Source organism: Clinocottus analis, unplaced genomic scaffold, assembly GCF_023055335.1.
Source record: "Clinocottus analis isolate CAN_PGR_092001 unplaced genomic scaffold, fCliAna1.0.p SCAF_10, whole genome shotgun sequence".
Lineage (NCBI taxonomy): Eukaryota > Metazoa > Chordata > Actinopteri > Perciformes > Cottidae > Clinocottus > Clinocottus analis.
The window spans coordinates 16,697,372-16,715,684 of NW_027175821.1; the positions used below are offsets into that span (position 1 = coordinate 16,697,372).

General features: G+C 43.1%; 2 protein-coding genes across 6 annotated transcripts in view; both read right to left on the reverse strand.

Annotated features, from left to right (window-relative positions):
* gria2b (glutamate receptor, ionotropic, AMPA 2b) overlaps nucleotides 1-5,772 on the reverse strand; it is a 45,709-nt gene extending 39,937 nt beyond the window's left edge. For 2 of the 5 annotated variants that reach the window (XM_068593321.1, XM_068593320.1), the window contains exons 1-2: nucleotides 5,327-5,767; nucleotides 5,030-5,170 (exon numbers count right to left, since the gene is read on the reverse strand). In XM_068593321.1, coding sequence (XP_068449422.1) covers nucleotides 5,030-5,170; nucleotides 5,327-5,411 — 226 coding nt within the window. In that variant the 5' untranslated portion in view covers nucleotides 5,412-5,767. Of the gene's footprint in view, nucleotides 1-5,029; nucleotides 5,171-5,326 lie in introns of all 5 variants that reach the window. The other 3 variants (XM_068593323.1, XM_068593324.1, XM_068593322.1) reach the window with 2 other exon arrangements.
* Nucleotides 5,773-12,799: 7,027 nt separating this feature from the next.
* Nucleotides 12,800-18,313, reverse strand: part of glrbb (glycine receptor, beta b) — a 28,308-nt gene continuing 22,794 nt past the window's right edge. The window contains exons 9-10 of the mRNA XM_068593334.1: nucleotides 16,894-17,186; nucleotides 12,800-14,286 (exon numbers count right to left, since the gene is read on the reverse strand). Coding sequence (XP_068449435.1) covers nucleotides 13,990-14,286; nucleotides 16,894-17,186 — 590 coding nt within the window. The 3' untranslated portion in view covers nucleotides 12,800-13,989. The remainder of the gene's footprint in view (nucleotides 14,287-16,893; nucleotides 17,187-18,313) is intronic.

Consider the following 18,313-nt stretch of genomic DNA (forward strand, 5'->3'; position numbering starts at 1 on the left):
CTTTAGCCTCATTTTCTGACCAGCCACAGCTCCCAGGCCTATTTAATATTTCACAGCTTCCTCTCAAATGGAGGAGAATGCACTTAATTAAGTGTGAACAATAACTTGCCTATAACCAATGCCGCGCTGCACATCTCCAGTCGCTTTGAGCTTTTTGAGCATACAGCAAGGTTCCTGAAAGCCTCCGTCTCTGAGATGCCGTGCGCATGTAGATGCATGAAATCACAGTACGACGCGATTCAACTGTGACAAACTCGAACTTTGAAGTGTTAAATCGCTGGCCGGCCGTCAGTGACCTCAAACTGCTCGGAGTCGTTTGCTTTGAAAGTGGCGGAAGTGAGAAATAAAAGCACCGGAGCATGCTATAGCGTGATAAAACATTTCATTTGGCAGGCGAAGACGTGTGCACACAGCCAGGTGGACCGAGATATGGAAATGATCTCCATCGCACAGGAACGGGTCATCCCGAAGCGTACGCTGCTAATTATCATTAATTGGGGACGTCCATGTTTGGTGGAGATCCTTTTTCCCGGTTTGCCGTGATACCCAGAATGCCTTTCAATGACGCTGCGCTACAGTTCTGTAGGTGGTTTGCCCAATTAGAAGGAAACAAAGTGTGAGCACATTGCTGAGATTTAGTCGCACAATCTGTCAGAAAAGGTGTCGTATAGTACTTTGCACCGCCGCTGACAAAAGCGCAAGTTGAATAATAATGTGTGGATTACATTTCACTAAAACAATGCAAAGATCAGAGACAAGACAAACATGTTGTGTAGCAGAATGTTTGAACATATTATCAGCGCCTATAAATTCATCACTATACCCCTCCTTGTGACCCCTCGTGAGCAAAACCCCCTGAATCCAAACCCTGTTTGTTCATTGATGTTTTATCACATCTCCGATATGTAATCCCATTAGAGCTCTTCTCCTATTTGATGTTGCTGCTCTATATAGCTGAGGGGCTTGAAAAAACACATCAAAAACAAGTATATCCAGACTGATAGTATGAGTCAAGCTTTTAAAAACACATTCCTACATTTCCCATAACGCAATTGTATAGCGTCTTTCACGAGACTTTCATAGCAAATGCTGCCATGTTTCAAACTAAACGTCTCCAGCTAAAAAAAGGCCGGCTAAGCGTTAATTTAAGTGTAACCCAGGTGACATCATTGAGGGTTATTTCCTCATTCTTCTCTCCAGAGCCACGGAAGACGCCGTGCCACTTATCACAGGCTGAATTGGATTCTTCGTGGCGAGTACATTGACCCTCATGTGTAAATTGGTGCAGCTCCGCTTTACTCTCCAGTGCAACCGTGCAGGGAATGTTCCAGGGTGATCCATAATGTCTGCTTTGACAGTTTGTGCAGGGAAAAAATAAGAAAGTACCACTTTCGAACATGGAGTTCTATGAAAGAGGCAACGCGTATCTAATGCATTTATTAATGCTAGGAAATAATGCATCAATGTATTATATATCACAACTTGGCAACCAAAATGTTGTCCTTGTTAACAGATTACTGCTGACCTATAAAGCATTAGTTGAAAAACACAACTTCAAACAGTACTGTGACCCCAGAATCTCCACATTCACCATATATATATATAAAAATATATATATATATATATATATATATATATATATATATATATATATATATATATATATATATATATATATAGTTCACAACAGTGGCGTGTTTTACAGTGCATTCGTCATTTAACCACGTGGAGTCACAGAGGTGATCTATTCTAGGAAGTGCGAAGAAGAATATTTCCAATTCATTGCTTGCTCTGGGTGGACGGCACACCACTGCACACACGCGCTTTACATGCACTCACTCAGTCCCGATGATTCCCCTGGTCTTGGCAGCAGATGCACGCCTGTCCAGATGAACTGTTATTGATGGAGGAATGTATCATCCTCCCTCCTACTGTCTCTGACACACTGCACTGATGGAGTATGCTGCTGCGCAGGCCAAGTGCAACCTGAGTGTGATGTGTCTGTGGGATACTCCTCCATTTGGTCAAAATCTCATTTAATGATCCCATTTAATGTCTTTATTGTATTATATATATATATATATATATATATATATATATATATATATATATATATATATATATATATATATATATACATATATAGGAACGATAAAGCATACAATGAATTACATTATGACCCGATTCAGGACATATCTGTGAAAAGAAATTTAGAAAAAAGAAGGTCTGAACCAACCATTTGCTCCTCAGATCATTTCAAAATGCAGGACTCAAACATATTAAGATGGCATTATTGTAGTCCACTCTGCTGACATGCCATGTAGCTCCACATTTCCCCTCATGTCTCTCTTCATTAAAGACAGAAGTGCTTTTGTTTGGATCCCAAATGAAAGATCACAGCTGACACACACAGTATGCAGCAGCTCCTTGGTAATGCAGTGTGTGAGGCGCCCAACAACAAGCTTACAACGCCTTTTTTTAGCTCTCAATATGCCACGTCAGTTGCAATTTCCTTTAGTCTCCACTCATGAAGTACATTTTACCAAAAGGCAAAGCGGCGGCGTTAATACACTGTAATTACACATGCAGGTAGAGTGTGAGGCAGACTGCCATCTACTGGCCTAACCCCCCCCTCTTCCCTCCAGCCCACCAACTCCCACTCAAGAAGTCAATTAGAGGAGGTAGATAGTGTTCATGCACACACACTTAGAGGAAAACCAAGTGCATGTGTCAGACTTTCAGCCTGGGTGCTGTGTTGAGAGAGAAAAACATACTCAAACTATTAGCAGCCTTTTTAAACTGAAATGCGACAGCCATTTCCTCAGCACGGCAACACTCACCAAATCCAAATCCAGACGCTCATTTGTCCCTTTTCTATAGCCTGCAGTTGCCCATTGAGGGTCACCCGTGACTGTGTGCATGTTTTAGTATTTGCTTGTTTAAATGTTAGCCCATGAAGACTGAATTGGAGCTGTGTTGTTAAATTGGCATTGACGTATCACCAGTGTCAGCTGCTTACAGGATGCACCATCATGCAGGCACAATAAATACTCGATATGCCAATATAAAACCCAATTTGCAAGTACAAGCAAAACTCTGATTTGACTTGTAGAGAGCTATCTGGATACCAGCGGTCTTCATGCGCCATAAATCAAGAACGATAATAAAAACGACTTTGCTGGTGTTGATTTGTGTTTTCTTCCGGAACTGCTTCGTGCTGTATCGTTTGTGTTTACTCTCCGGAAATGTTGCATCCAGTTCACACCCTGACCGGTCTAGAGAGGATGTACTGTCCAATAAAAACATGTTTAAAAATCAGAGTTAATTCATGATATACCGCCAGACTGACTTAATACCCTCAGTAGCTGAAATTGATACAGATCACAATGGATTTAGACCAAGTTAGCTGTTCAGAAGCAACTGTTTGCTAATGTAGCTCAATGCAACACCACACACACACACACACACACACACACACACACACACACACACACACACACACACACACACACACACACACACACACGCACACACACAAGGAAACACATCTGGTTTTGAAAATGTGAAATAAATTTAAAATAAATTTGTACAAGAGTTAATAAGTACTGCTATAATAAATATGAATGTAGCTCGCTGTCAAGAGTAAATAAGTAAAGAATATTTTCGGGAACCCCCCCAACAAATCCTCAGGCTGTGAGTGTGTGTCTCTTTCAGAAGGGCGAACATGTTTTCAAATAGATATTTGCATGTTGGACATCGACATGGCTCTCGCTGTGATCTGTCGGATGCAACGAGGCTCTCCAAGCAGGAAGCTTTTATATGGTAATGAAATCGATTGGACCGATGCGCGCACCAATCAGAAGCGTGTGATTTATGTTTAGGGGGGGGATGTGGAGAGGAGTAGTCGCTTGGCAACCGTCTAATGAAATGTACGAGGTCTGCCTATTAAAACAATAAATAAATTGCGACCTTAAAACCAATTTGCTGCTTTTTCTTGCCGCTATTTCAAAGAAAAAAATACTCAGCATCTTGGTTCTTTTAGCAAGAGGGGCGCGAAAAAAAAATAGATTATGAAGAAGAAGAAAAACTCTTCGATGTCGACAAAGAGAAATGTGACGGAGTTGGACGTAAGCTGTCTTTTGAGTCGCGACTTTGTCAATTATCCTCTGCATTTCCCCGAGGAACTGACGCTCATAAAGGGCCTCGGCTGTGAATTCAACTCGTCATATTCATCTTCGATATTATGTCCACTGTACATCTGTGTGTGCGGCGTCATAAAGAGACAATAATGGATGAGCCCCGCTGCTCCTGAGCGGGGAAAAGAAGTGGCATCGCGACACGCTGCGAGAAGAAATGTCCACCTCAACATGTCACAGCTCGCGTTTTGCCTCAAGACATATGAGAGAGAGAGAGAGAGAGAGAGAGAGAGAGAGAGAGAGAGAGAGAGAGAGAGAGAGAGAGAGAGAGAGAGAGAGCGAGAGCGAGAATCTTAATCTATTTAATTGCAAGTGGGTTTTCTTTTTTTCATATACCAAGGAATACCAAATCAAGTATATCTCGTCGTTGGTAGTAGAGCCAATGTGCATTACATGTGGTTCCATCCATGTGATGTTCATTGAAATCAAGTCCCGCTAAACTCACGTTAGTCTTTAGAAGGCACGCTGGACGAAAAGAAGCAGCGGGATCGATATTTCTGCAGCTTTGAGTCCATCTGTGAGTCTGAAGGAATGGAAATGGGATGGATGTGACTGACTGTTACTGTGGAAACCAACTTTCCCCCTGCCTACACGATGCTCGCTCGTCCTCCCGACAGTCTCGACGTGTTTGCTGACAGCACACATGGTTCCCATCACCATCATTAAAGCCGATGCATTCAACCCAAAACTCATCCCATACAAACGCACCATACAAGCGTTGGACATATGGATGACGTGCACACTTGCAAGAAGGATGTGTTTCAATAAAACAAAGGGCGGATGGAGGGGAGGGTGTGTGAGGAGAGGGGGGGGGGGGGGATTTTGTCACTTACAGCAGTTGGTGACAGCAAAACTGTTCGCCACTTCCAGATTGTCAATGTGGGGCGTCAATCTGAATTCCGAGGTGCCAAACTGAACCATCCCTATCCGAAATGCGCTGTACTCTTGATCCGCGCCCCTTGGAAAGAGTCCCCCTGAAACCCAAATACAAACATGAGCTACACTCGCACATTGTTCTCTGGTCATTTAACATTTTCTCAGCATTTTACGCACACACACAAAAAAACAAACAAGGAAAACCCGTCGCTTTAACCCAAGTGCTTGTTATGTTGGAACTAATGGATACGTACCGATTTGAACACTGGGCGAGCCTCCGAGCGCGCACCCCCATAAAACCAGCAGAACTGACACGGATAAATTCACTATCGTTTCCATGTCCACAGTTTAGGTGTCCACGTCCACCACGGAGGGGACTTTTGATATTCCTCGATGTCTCCGGCGCTGTTTAGATCCCACACATGTTGGAGACCTTCAGCCTTTGGGAGAAAACAATTCAAATCTGCAGCAAAAGGAGCGTTTTTTTCCTTCTTCTTCTTCTTTTGCTTCTGCAGGTCGCTAGCTGTGAAAAGGGACGCCAGCAGTGAAGGAATGGTCGCATGCAATGTAAGGTCTGCTGTCTCTTCTTCCGCTCCTCCTCGTCGCTCCCCTCCTGCCGGCAGCTGATGCCTCCTCTAAGCGCAACAGGGACACTGCGCGTCTCCGCTCGGCGCGCCGGAGATCCTTTCAGCATCACACCCACAAGTGAGGGACGCTAATGAGAAGGCGGACGGAGACGGAAAGAGCCGAGCGGCGAGCACTTTGTGCCAAGAGTGAACGCTATACCTTCGGCTATGCAATGGGGAATACATCTCTGGTTTGTTTTGCACATGGCCACCTTTAGTCAGAAGCACTGGGCATGCACACATGCCACATTGGTCATTTCATAACACCCCTGCAGGGCCACTACATGTGCAGTTAGGCACAGTTTGTTAAACAGGTTGTTCCACTTGTATGTCAAAAGGGCTTTTTCCTCACTGAGCATGTGTTAACTGAACCTCCCTTCTTTACTGACCCGTTCAATTTGATGTAAAAGTGAAAAGACCAATTAAATGACTTGCATGTGTTTGTAGTATCAGTGTTGGACCGTTACACATCAGCAGCACAGCGGAGTATCTTGGTGTTGGCACAAGTCAGAGCACAAGGTGTTGGGAGAGAGGAGAGACCTGTCTGATAAAGGTTGCTGGAGATCACTTCACTCTCAGACTCATGACCCTAGAAGTATCATCTCCACAGTTATACTGTCACTCAATGGGCTGAATGTCTTTGGCCTACAGATTTTAATTGCTTTTCTCCCCTATAGTTGCAGATTGTAGGACCACAAGTCTCCTCTATGGCACATTAAAGGCCAACATTTCAAACTGAGAAAACTCATCAAGTGCATCAGCTGGACGCCATCACTCATGCCCTCCAGGAGTGAAACTCCTCTCCAACTTTGATCCAGCGTTTATTTCCACCATCTGCATACAAATCAATGCAATGTAAATCTGTGGCTGGCTGTAACTGCCATTTAGAGCAGCGTTAAATGGAGGAGAGCTGCTTCACAGCTAACAGGAAATAGATCCCTGTCCCCTTGTTTTATGATATGCATATCTCAGCCCGCACAGACAGATGTATATTAATCATTGGTCGGGAGTGTGGGACCAGACTAATGAGGTGGAAGCTACGGGTGGTGGCAGTTCGAAGCAACAGTGTGTATCATATTTCAGCACCATGGACAGCACATCCCACAGACCACGTCTTCATTTAGCTCCATGAGGAAATGTAGGGGAGGACATGTCATAACTTGAGTCCTATTTTCTTGGTTTTGGCCGTAATTTATTTTGGATAGAATGCAAGAAAAACAAGTTATAGAAGACTAATAGTTCTCCTATAACTAATACAAGTCAAACTGTATAAAATCAAAGTGAGAGCATCTGAATTATTTAACTGTTGCACATGAAAATAGTCTAGGAACCAGTAGGTGTGTTAGGTTAAAATCATAGTTTCCAAATATTCTTTTTATTAACGTCAGAGACGTTCTATTTAAAGACCCCTGAAAGTTTTTGTATTTCCGTGTAACAATGTGACATCACTTTGTGTCCCCGGCCACCTCAAACAAAAACACAATAATAGTAATATGTTTGTGATTTCTGGAAGAGGTTGTTGTCCTTCGCTTATTGTAAGCGGCTGATTGAGACACTTTTACATCGATATTGTGGGTCATATATGTATTGTTGTGAGCGTAACGTAATGTTGAAGGTCCTGGAAATGAGAGGAAAATGATAATGTTTTATACAAAGGCTATTCTTTAGGACACGGCTACCTTGTGATTACCGGTACAGTGTTGTCTGTCTGGGAGTTGTCGCTGTTTTTGTCTCACAACTTTACCCTTTTAACAGATTGTTTTCACTGTGTGAAAGCTAATTGGAACATTTTGGTTCAATATAAATGTTTTATTTAGCATTTGATTGTACTTACCTCCACCCTCCCCTGTTAGTTGCAGGAAACCAAGATGGCAACGGCCAAAATGTCAATTTCAAGACATCAAAATCTTCGTCCAGGAGCAGATGGGAGACATCCCGGAGACTGAATCCACTTCTTATAAAGAGATTATGGATTTCAGCAAATCACTTTTCAGTACAAGATGTATATGTGCAATAGGGACCATGACCAAAACTACGAGACTAAAGTTGAACGGAACAAGAGAGGGGCCCTTATGTGTCAGACCTGTTGCACTGTGCATGCACTGGACGTGCAAACATTGGCTCTCAGGTGTCGTTCTCACTGTACAATCCCACTCATGGCAGAATACATTGCACGCTCAGCCGCTTGTGTTTCACATACCCACATATGCTCATCTGTTTGACCTTGAGGCTCCGTCATGCATGGATTCTCTCTGCGGCTGCTCGCCTGATATGCAATTCCAGTTTGATTATCTTCCAGCACTTTCCGCAATTCACTGAATATGCAGCCTGCGAGATAATGTAACTGTTGCACAGCTGCGGAGCGTTCTAATGAGTTTTTGGGAATGAAATGAGAGTAACTCATAATCAAATCATGAGCCCGCTGGCTGCGTGAGAATGTTTACCTTCGAGTGAATTTACGCGAATAAACCTCGAGAGTGAGATGGGCCATTATAAGGAGGCGCTAATGAAAACATGTGGACCTCCTGGAGAATCCAGCACTCTGGAGCTGCTCAAACCAAGTCAGTGACCTTTTTGAGAAATGTTTAACCATTGTCTTCTGTGTCCCGGAAATCCTCTGCAGCGACTTCTCTCATTTACAATTCTGGCATTTAGTTGTTGCTCCTATCTAGAGAGGCTTACAATGGGTAACATTTTAGTGTCTCACTCAAGGGCTGTGCAACAAGACACTCAGCTTGTGATGGACACACGCCGGCTGTTCCTGTGGGGATCTGACTCGTGACCTTTTGGTATAACAGAGTTTAATGATTTTTAATGAAACCCTTGCCGTCATTAGCTGCAGTACGCAGAAACGATGGATAAGCGTTTGAGCGGTTATTCTCTGGAAGTCCATTTGGAGCCTAAAAGGACTCCTGGCTTTCTTCTCTCCTATGTTGTTGTTTTACATTTTTTTAAATGATGTTCAGACCTTCACAAATGAGTTGAGGAAAGAGAATCTCAAGCGATTTGTCCTTTTTTCAAATGAGTTGAATACTCTATCTAAGAAAAGAGAACGCCAAGACACTAGACAGCTTGAAGTATGAATTAGTTGGTTGTATCTCATACTGCCGGCAATGACAGATTTCATACAAGTGGAATCTGTCATTGCGTTGACTGAACAGGAAGCTTCTGTGTTTCAGACTGCACGAACACAGAAACTCACATTCATGACTACGAAGGTTTCCCACCCAGCTGAACTGCAAGTTAAAAGAATCTTGAGCATGTGACAGTATCTGGATTGGCTCATCTGGTATAGAAAAGTGTTTTAAGTGCAATGGAGTCCACAAATAGAGTCCAGGGCAGAGATTAAACTACTTAGGTTGTTGCCGTTGGATATTTTTCCAACCATAATAGTCTCACAACGTGAAGCGTGTGATATTGTACATTTCTGACAGTGTGAAAAAGGATAAGAAATGTATGGAAGATATGTTTGATTCAGAAACTTAACCATTCAGCGTATCCAACGTATGCAACCCATCCTATCCAACGTATAATGGGTTGCAGAAATGTACATTAGCAACATGCATTCTGGTCAGACAAAAGAAACCAACAGTACAAACAATACGTCCATAGGGGCATGATATATCCGTGTGATGTTTTATGACAACCATCGTGATTTGTTCACATTATAGTAGCACATCTGAACTGCAACTGGAAGTTATGACTCCAAAAAAACATTTAAACCAATCCTTCTACTTACGACATGGCGTTATTCTCTATGTCGTGTAAATGAACCAGGGACTTGAAACCAGTACAGTGAGTACAGTCGCTGCTGACGTGACTCTGGACACACAGAAGTTGCTAAGCCAAGCATTTACTGCCATAAGACAGTTCTGGGGAGTTAAACCTGCCGGGATGGGCTCCAAGGTCAGGAAGAGTGCTGAGACTGGACACTTTGACTGCATCAGCTTACGTCAATACCATTCAATTGGTAGCAATGTTGCTCTGAGCTCCTCTTATAAGTTGACCTCGAAAACATTGCTTCAGCCTCGCACCAGATGAGAGGTTTACAACTCAAGCCCATCTAATCTATATAAAAGTTATACATTTAAAGAGTGTTATGAAAGTGAATATGCTGTTGTTTCAGTCCTCAGTCATATTTACTCACAAACAAAACACAGGTTTATAACTTTGAGCTCAAACTGGGCTCTTAGTTATGAAAACAACGTGTGTGGAGGTGCGGTGCTGTTGAACAGCATCCTTTGGCTCATCAACAATACTCAGCGTTTCCAGCTGTCTGCACTGTGTATTTCATCTCTTGCATCCATTTGTTTTATGTCTCTTTGCCTTTTACTAATGATGCATCCTCCTGAACCTCTTCCTGCTTGATGTTTTCATGTGTCCAGTGGAGAAATTGTTGTGTAATGACACTATGGCAAAACGGGGTGTCAAACTCATGTTAGTTAAGCGGCCACATGCTGCCCATTTTAATCTCAAGTGGGCCAGACCAGTAAAATCATAACATGATATTGCATACATAACGACAGTATTTCTCTATGTTGAAATCATTGGTGAAGGTTTTTGGATGATAAACCCTATTTCAAGGTATATGTAGTTAGAGACCAAAATTCAGCCCACGGCGTATGTTTTTCTCCCGCTCATTGATGGTGCAGCGTTTGCAGCCCTACGGACAGCACGGGTCCAGCCCACTAGGACCCGGTCCACTCTGACCCGGTCCAGCGCTTCTACCAGAGCGTTAACAATGCCATTGGCTGTGGTGGTATCTGTCATAGGTATGAACTCAAGGAACTCCTCGGGGACCGCCAAAATCTCATCAATACCACGATTGAAGACGGCCAGTTGAGCAGCATCTTTAGTAATGTCAGTGCTCCCATCGATTGCAACTGAAAATGCTACAAATGACTTGACTTGATGCTTCTTTTGGCTCTCCAAATCTGCTGAAAGATTAGAAATGCTCTCCGTCACAGTATTTGAACAGTTATCCGGCGGGCCCGGCTGGACCCCATGGCGGGCCGTATGTTCGACACCTCTGGCCGATGGTCATGAACACCCAATTTCAAAATGTTAAAACATATACAAAACATTGTTTTCAATATTTGCCAATGTAATTCAAAGACACACTAGTCTGATTTGAGAGTGGCACGTTGTCTGTAGTGATCGTCTACTCCCTCCACTACCAGGCTTGTCAGAGCTCACGCTGTCCTTTCTCTGCTTTGGGCAGAACTAACTGTGATGACAGGACCCACAGTCACAGCTATTTTACAGATTGGTCGAGTCTGGCTGGAACTGAGCTCCGCGCCACGTTGACCTCTGACAGCAAATGGCACCCTCCACACTTTCTACACCTCCACTTTTCGAGCTCTGCCAAAAAGACTGCAGAATGGGGAACCCGTGGCTGACTTGAAATCCACTGTGGCATTTGGAAAACAGCCTATCACGTCTCAGGTTTCAGATAAAACCACGGCCGTTCCCTCACAACACCATGGCAATAAATGAACAATGGACCACACTAACAGAAGTGATGGGTGTCACCAGAATAATATACCATTGATTCTATGATAGTGTTAGAAAACTACGTTGAATATTCTATCACATCAGATGCTGCTCAATAGAAATCCAACGCTTCCTCTGTGTGCATTTTTAGGGCTAGGAGAATGTTGCAAAAGCGCACCACTGATGTGTGAGAGCCTTGTTCACAGTAAATGAGCTTCCAATAAGCCCCGTGGCCTCTCCTCCCCCACGGTTCCTCCACTAATCATTGCCTGACTGTCATGGTGGGTTTCTCGGTGGCCCGGGTGGCAGCCTGGTGAGAGGTCAGGTTGGATTAGAAAGCACCCTGTGTGATATAGGTTACCGCACTGTGCTGCTAGCAGGGTGCTGGGCTGCGGGGGTGTTCATGCACAGACACACACACACACACACACACACACACACAAAGAGGCACATGAGTCACAAGGACGCTTGGATACCTCCACTGTGTCCTGGTGTCGAGGATTTCATCTGTAAACCCCCTTAACATAGTGTCCTTGCACCACTGGGGATCTGCCATCTCATCTGGTTTATTGAAATAAGGGTTGTGTTTGTTGCAGGTCACAGTCTGAGCTGATGATGGTGATTATAAGATGTTACACAAGTTTTAAGAAAAGCAACTGTGAACATGCAGAATCTCATTTCAGCTCTTCTAGAGGTTTACATTAATAATTGAGTGTAGTTTTACCACTGAAGATGAACTATTATTGCTGAAAACCCTTCACCAGTATTTTAGCATCAAACGAAAATCAACCTTTTTTTCTGGCAGTGCCATTATTATACTCCACACACAACCTGGCACTACATCTGTTTTCTCCCAGGAGAGCATTCAATCTCCTTATTCCATTTAAACCAATATAGATGTGGCCATTGGAGGGCACTGCAATGCAGAATCTTTCTCATTTGAGATGCTGTCAGAGCTGAAATTAGTCCTCAGATGAGTCAAAACTAAATGCAACTAAAGTATTCCATCAGTCTGTGAAAACAGATGCGTCTCTTCGTGATTCAAGATTCATCTGTGATTTAAGAGGCTTTTTTTTTCCACTTGAGTGTGCATGTAGTTACAGTCTGACTCAGGCAGGATTGTCTTTGTAGTGACAGACAAAAATCCTCTTCCATGTCTGTAACCATGGCAGCCATAAAGAGAACAAGAGAGCGGTAGGAAAAAAAAAAAGAAGTGTTTTCTCGTTTAAAAAAACAAACCCCAGCAGCGTCCCTCCCTCCTTTACATGAGCAATTCCAGTCCAATTTGCTTCAAACTCCATTAATGTGACCCTGTTGTCATGACATAAGGTCCGCGTCCATCTCGCTTCGTTAAGCTGGAAACTGATTTCATACGAGAAGCCTCGCAAATGATAGTCAGGGGTCATTTTCCAGGCAGGTTTGCATGCATAATAGATGGCCGGGGACGGTTGATTAGGATGGGTCAAACCTCGGTGGGAGAAACAGCTGTGTTGTTGCGCGACGTGCAGGAGACGTGTCGGCACAGCACAAGGGAGACGCAGACAGACTTTATGTTGCCTCGCTCCGTTCAGGATGAAAAGACTCAATGAAAAGAACGAGCGTGCGGCGTTTGAGAATTGAAATCTCTGAGTTCCTTTTAATCACATCAAATGGTGAAAAGTGTTTTGGTCATATATATATATATTTAGTCTTTGCTTGTAAAGTTCACCAACACATGGTCACAGCTCACGAGTGACCCATTTACACACACGCTACAGGTGGGCGATGTCGAACGTTACATTTGGTGGAAAGGCGGCAGTGTCACAAAACCATCTGAACAGAAACACAGTGTTTCACGAGTATCTCCTCGAGAGCAAACCGTAAGAGTATTCAAATGTAACATACTTCATAAACAGATATTTAGATTGAATCTTCATATACATGCAATTTTTTTCTTCTTTTTCTTTCTAGCATGCAATGTGATAATGTTACACGTTGCATTGAAGCTTAAATAAATGTGTAAACGTATTAAACGTGTGGGCAGACTCCCCGTGACTCGATGCTGAACTGAATTTATTATTTACAAATGCTCTTTTATAGATCTGTGCATCCTCTGATCGCTTCTTACGCAATCAGCCAAACCTGTATTAACCTCTGAAGTACCATTATCAACAACGTATGTTTTCCAATACAAGATGCTGTTTATACACTTTAGGTAAAGAAATACTGAGTTGTTATCATTTTTGTTAACCACACAAATCATGATAGTTGTCTGTTTTCATGTCAATATAAATGTAATAATACACCGTTTAATTTTCTCCGCTGCAATTATTTCGTATGATTGAGATTCATTAAAAAGGTATTAGCGCACTTATGCGCATCCTGGGTACCATGTGATTTCTTTTGACATATCCCTGTTATCCGTTAGTCATGTAAACATTATATTCTGGTTTTTAGAAACCTGAACATGCTGGCTGGATTACTCCGATAGAAAACAGGATCCCTCGGCCATATCCAAGTTGCTGCGTATTATTTCTACAGAACATGGAGGCTGAGACGGTGAGATTACCTGCAGGCAGACGATCAGAAACCTGGATAATCTAGTGACCGCGTAGAAAGGGTTATGAATAACCAGGTGTTTCATGTTCCATGTAAACGCTATATCCTGAATACGATCAATAACAGGATAAGACTGGAAACCAGGAGAATAGCATGTAAACGTACTCACTTTTGGAATTGTTTTGAAGGTAATCAAATCAACAAAGAACCTGTGGGAGTGAAGTGGGGGGACTTTACGACACAAGATACTTTCTCAATAATCACAAGTATACGGACCAATAGACCACATTGAAGAAGAGGAAGGAGAAAGGGAAGAGGGCCCGGGCGTACAGATCGACTCGTTTGGCCGCGGAGGGGATGACCGGTTTCGGGGGAGGAAGTCTCTTGTGGTGCTTGGCTTGGGATTTGCCGTGAGCGCTGGCGTTGTTGATGGGCTTCCCGTAGCAGTCAAAGTTAGACAGCTCAAAGTCCCGCGGGAGCGAGCCCACGATGCTGAAGTCGTTGGTCCGCAGGTCCGATTTCGAGGTGCACACCTTCTTACAGCGAGTCTCCGCCACCTGGGTGGAAGAGAACGACACGGAAACGCTGATTCAACACGGGGCGAGTAACTTTAGTGCAGCGTTGATCCGGTGCGACTCATCTCTACCGAACAGCAGCAGCAAATTGATCTCCTTCAAATTAACAATCCCAAACAACTCAACTGCATTGTCTACATATGTTTTATTTGGAGAACAGTGGCCTTCATACGAGTCTAGCTCTAGCTATCTGCATTACTGTTTAGGACACCCGTCTACTGCTTGTCGGGTTTTCTGTTACAAATATGTAATCTAAAACCTGAAGCATAAAGTTTTCTTTTGTTACATTTCACCTGATCTCAGTCTGACTTCTGCTTTGGAGTGTAGTGCCATTGTAATAACATATCCACTTAACAGCTAACATAAAACATGTCAGTCAACAGGGCAATACGACTGATCTCATCTTCATTTTTCTCTCTGTCTTCAAACATGTCATGGCAAAAGATATTGGAATATTGAAATTCTTTTGAAGGCCGAAAACGACAACGTTCTGCATCTCAGAATAGAACAGAAATGTCGGCACTGATTCCTGTAATTCACAGCACATCTCTTTCCTTTTGTCCCCTCTGTATGTTGACACAACATCCACGCTGGAAGCTCGTTATATTATATTGATAAAGTAACTTCAGTTTGTGAATGTACGAAACAAATGCTGTCGCCATATCTTAGACATTGCACCTCTAATACTTTTTTCAAAAGTTAGCTTAATATACTTAAAAAAAACACCCTCTTGCCAATAATACACAGTTTCTTGAACAAGAAAGAAAACATTCTATCATACTCAGGCTGCAAGAACTATATTTATATTGTTTCCTTGATTGAGGATCAAACTGCACAAATCATCACGGAGGAACTGACTCTGCGACTGTACAGTCACACATTGGGAAAGTGACTACGGCACATTATCTGACACTGTGTGACGCGGAGAAACAACAGAAAAAGCTGTTGTAATCGTATACAGTGGCAACGATGTCTCTGAGAAGTCACGTCGACTCAGCAGGCCGGTTTCATCTAAACTGTGAGGAGCATTTAAATGAGGCTGTTTAGGGCTGTTGGACTGGATTGAAAACAGACAACACTTTGAAAACCCAGTAAAGGAGCCGTTTGATGCTGAGGCTTGGACAGAACGCACTCTGATAAATCAAAACTACTGTTATTTTAGGAGAGAAAAGAAAGAGTTTTTGGAGCCAAGATTAGATCGACCATGTGCTCTGCAATGCTGCCTAATATGGTTGCCGTCTCATCTCGAGTCTTGAACTCCTTTACACCCTCCATGTGCTATCACAGCGGACAAACCAGCATGAGAGATATCAGCAAAAGGGCGAAGTTTCATTATTGGGTCGTCCAACAAAAAAAAAATCCTTTCATCAACTCCCCTGAAGGCCTGCGGGGTGGACGGGCTCTAATCAGACGAAGGATGCTTACCCACTGAAGTCATTAAGCTCATTAGAGCTTCATTATTTTGCTTTGGTTTTGACAAGAAAGCCCATTAGACCTCAATGGAATAGAGTAATCCTCTCAAAACCAAATGTGGTGCGGACTAACGTGGATTCAGAGGTAAATTCATTTCAATTAGGCGTACAATTGAGAGACCCGTACGACCTGCTGCATGCCTGACGTGCAGGCGGGTGTCAGACTTCAGTCCGGACTGAGCTGTGAGCACGAGTGTGTGCGAGACTTCGCCAATTTTCGATGATTGGATTTCTTGGTTTTGCATTTAGATTAGATCTCTATGCCTCACTGTTACAGACCGGCCTGAGGGTGTTTGATTTGGAATATGCATTGTGTTAGTGTACTGCGTGCTCGAGCTGGGGGGGGTTAGTGGAAAACAGAATCCACGAGCCTTTGATCCCACATCAGTTTTTGCTTAGTTCTAAGTTGATGCAGGTTTAAATAATTAGCTTTTTACGTGAATATTTTTTAATACAGAATATGCCAATATACCATACAGGGTGATGCAAATGCATGCATAAAATAAACAGTAATATTGTGCAACAAAAACTATTTCCATTTGGGTTGATTATGTTTTAACACGTTGGCAACGCGTGTTACCATCATCATGCCTTGAATCCTGCACACAGAGTCTTATGTTGCCATGGCGTCAGTAGCATCAGGTGATGCTGCGTTAGCGGCAGCACTGCAACCGCTGTAGCGGCGCAAACAACAGTCAAGATGACTTCTGATTAAGAAGAAAAAGCCTTTAAAAAAGTATTATTCATGATATTTTTTAAGCAGTTCACTTTTTTTCCTTAGTTTGCGGCGGTGTTCATACAGACAGGAAACAAGGGAAACTAGAAAGTAGTATGATATGCAACAATGGTCCCTGGTCAGAATCACACCAGGGATGTCACCATTATGTGGTATGCATGTATATAAGCCTCTTAGTTGTACTTTTACACTTAAAGGATACCAGATACACCACTATCATTGGAAAGACAGCTGATGTCAGCAGTATAATTATACGGTCCGCACATTTTGGTGTGACAAAGTAACTCTTGAAATGCCTGAATGGTGACAAACACACACACACACACACACAAACAAACACATACACACACAAAGTAAAGCTATCAAGCAATATCCACTGACTTGCAAGGTGCTGACGTGAAGCGGCGTCTCTCCCGTCCCGTTGACCGTGTTGTTCTTGGCCACGGGGCTCTTTCCCAAAGCTTTCTCCTTGGCTGCTATCTTGGCCTTCTCGGCCTCGATGCGCTTCGGGCTGTTGAGCATCACTTGGACCACGGCGTACTCCACCAGCGAGGCGAAACCAAACAGCAGGCAAGCGATGAGCCAGATGTCGATGGCCTTGACGTAGGACACCTTGGGCAGCTCCGAAGCCAGGGAGGTGCACTCGGAGGACAGCGAGAGCACCGAGAGGATGCCTAAGCAAAGAGGGAAGACCATTAACCTTGTCGGCCCGCAAAGTGAGAGGACGTTCGATGAAAGAAACATGAAGTTGAAACTATTTCACCGTCTACAACGAAAACATCTTGCCTCTACACTTCCTGTAGACTAATTATGTGATCTGAGAATAAGAAAAACAAGTCGATGACCCTGAATAGGCAGTCAAAGTTGGGCTACAGTGCAGTTTGGTCAGAAGTTGAATGTATTAGCTTCGTATGGCTGTAATCCGCCAGGACACGTCGACTAGTCACCTTGGCTACTTTAACCATTTGCAAGAGAGAAATGGAGAGAGGGATTCTGGCACTTGGTTAAGGTGATTTATTCATGTCAGCTTTATAGGCCAATGTCTCATGCTGTCTGATGACGAAGACAAGCATTCCTGTGTTACGAGAATGTCTGGGGGGAAATAGCAGAAAAAGATGATCCGTAATCTGAGTTGAAACCATCAGAATGTAATTGGTATTTCCATAATACATTTAGAGCATCAACTTTATTTTGACAAAAGCCAAAAATTCCTTAAGTGAGGATTAAAACTTTTTTTAGGAAGTTTGATCAATCTTTTCCTGTGATAAATACACACATTTGAATGGAAACACAGCTAATGTCAACTTCTAGACAAGAAAGTATTGAGGATCAATACCCAGCTCCGGTTAATCACACGGTGAGAGTTTAACAATGTCAAGGTAATCAAACACCTCTTACATAAGTCAGGCCTGTGTGTGCCGCCGAAATGCTTGTTTCTACTGAGGAAAAAACATTTAATCATCCTACTGCTCAGAGAAACGCAACTGAAACATTTACTCTTCAAAGCACAATATACTGAACTAAATTAATCTCCTAATATGCACATACGCTGCAATGAGACGCTCACAGCCATGGCTGCAATTAGAAACTCAACTCATCCTTTACCGCTTTCATTAGGACGTCTCCGTGAGCTCAGACAGCCTGTAATAGCAGTTATTTTAAATTGTTTTTATCTCCAATAGCTAACGGGATTACAGGTTAGAGATTCCCGGTGCACAGTGGCAACAGTTTCAGGCTACGGCAGAAATAATGACAACCGCTCTTTAAAGATGGTATTATAAGCACCAATAAACGGCTTCAC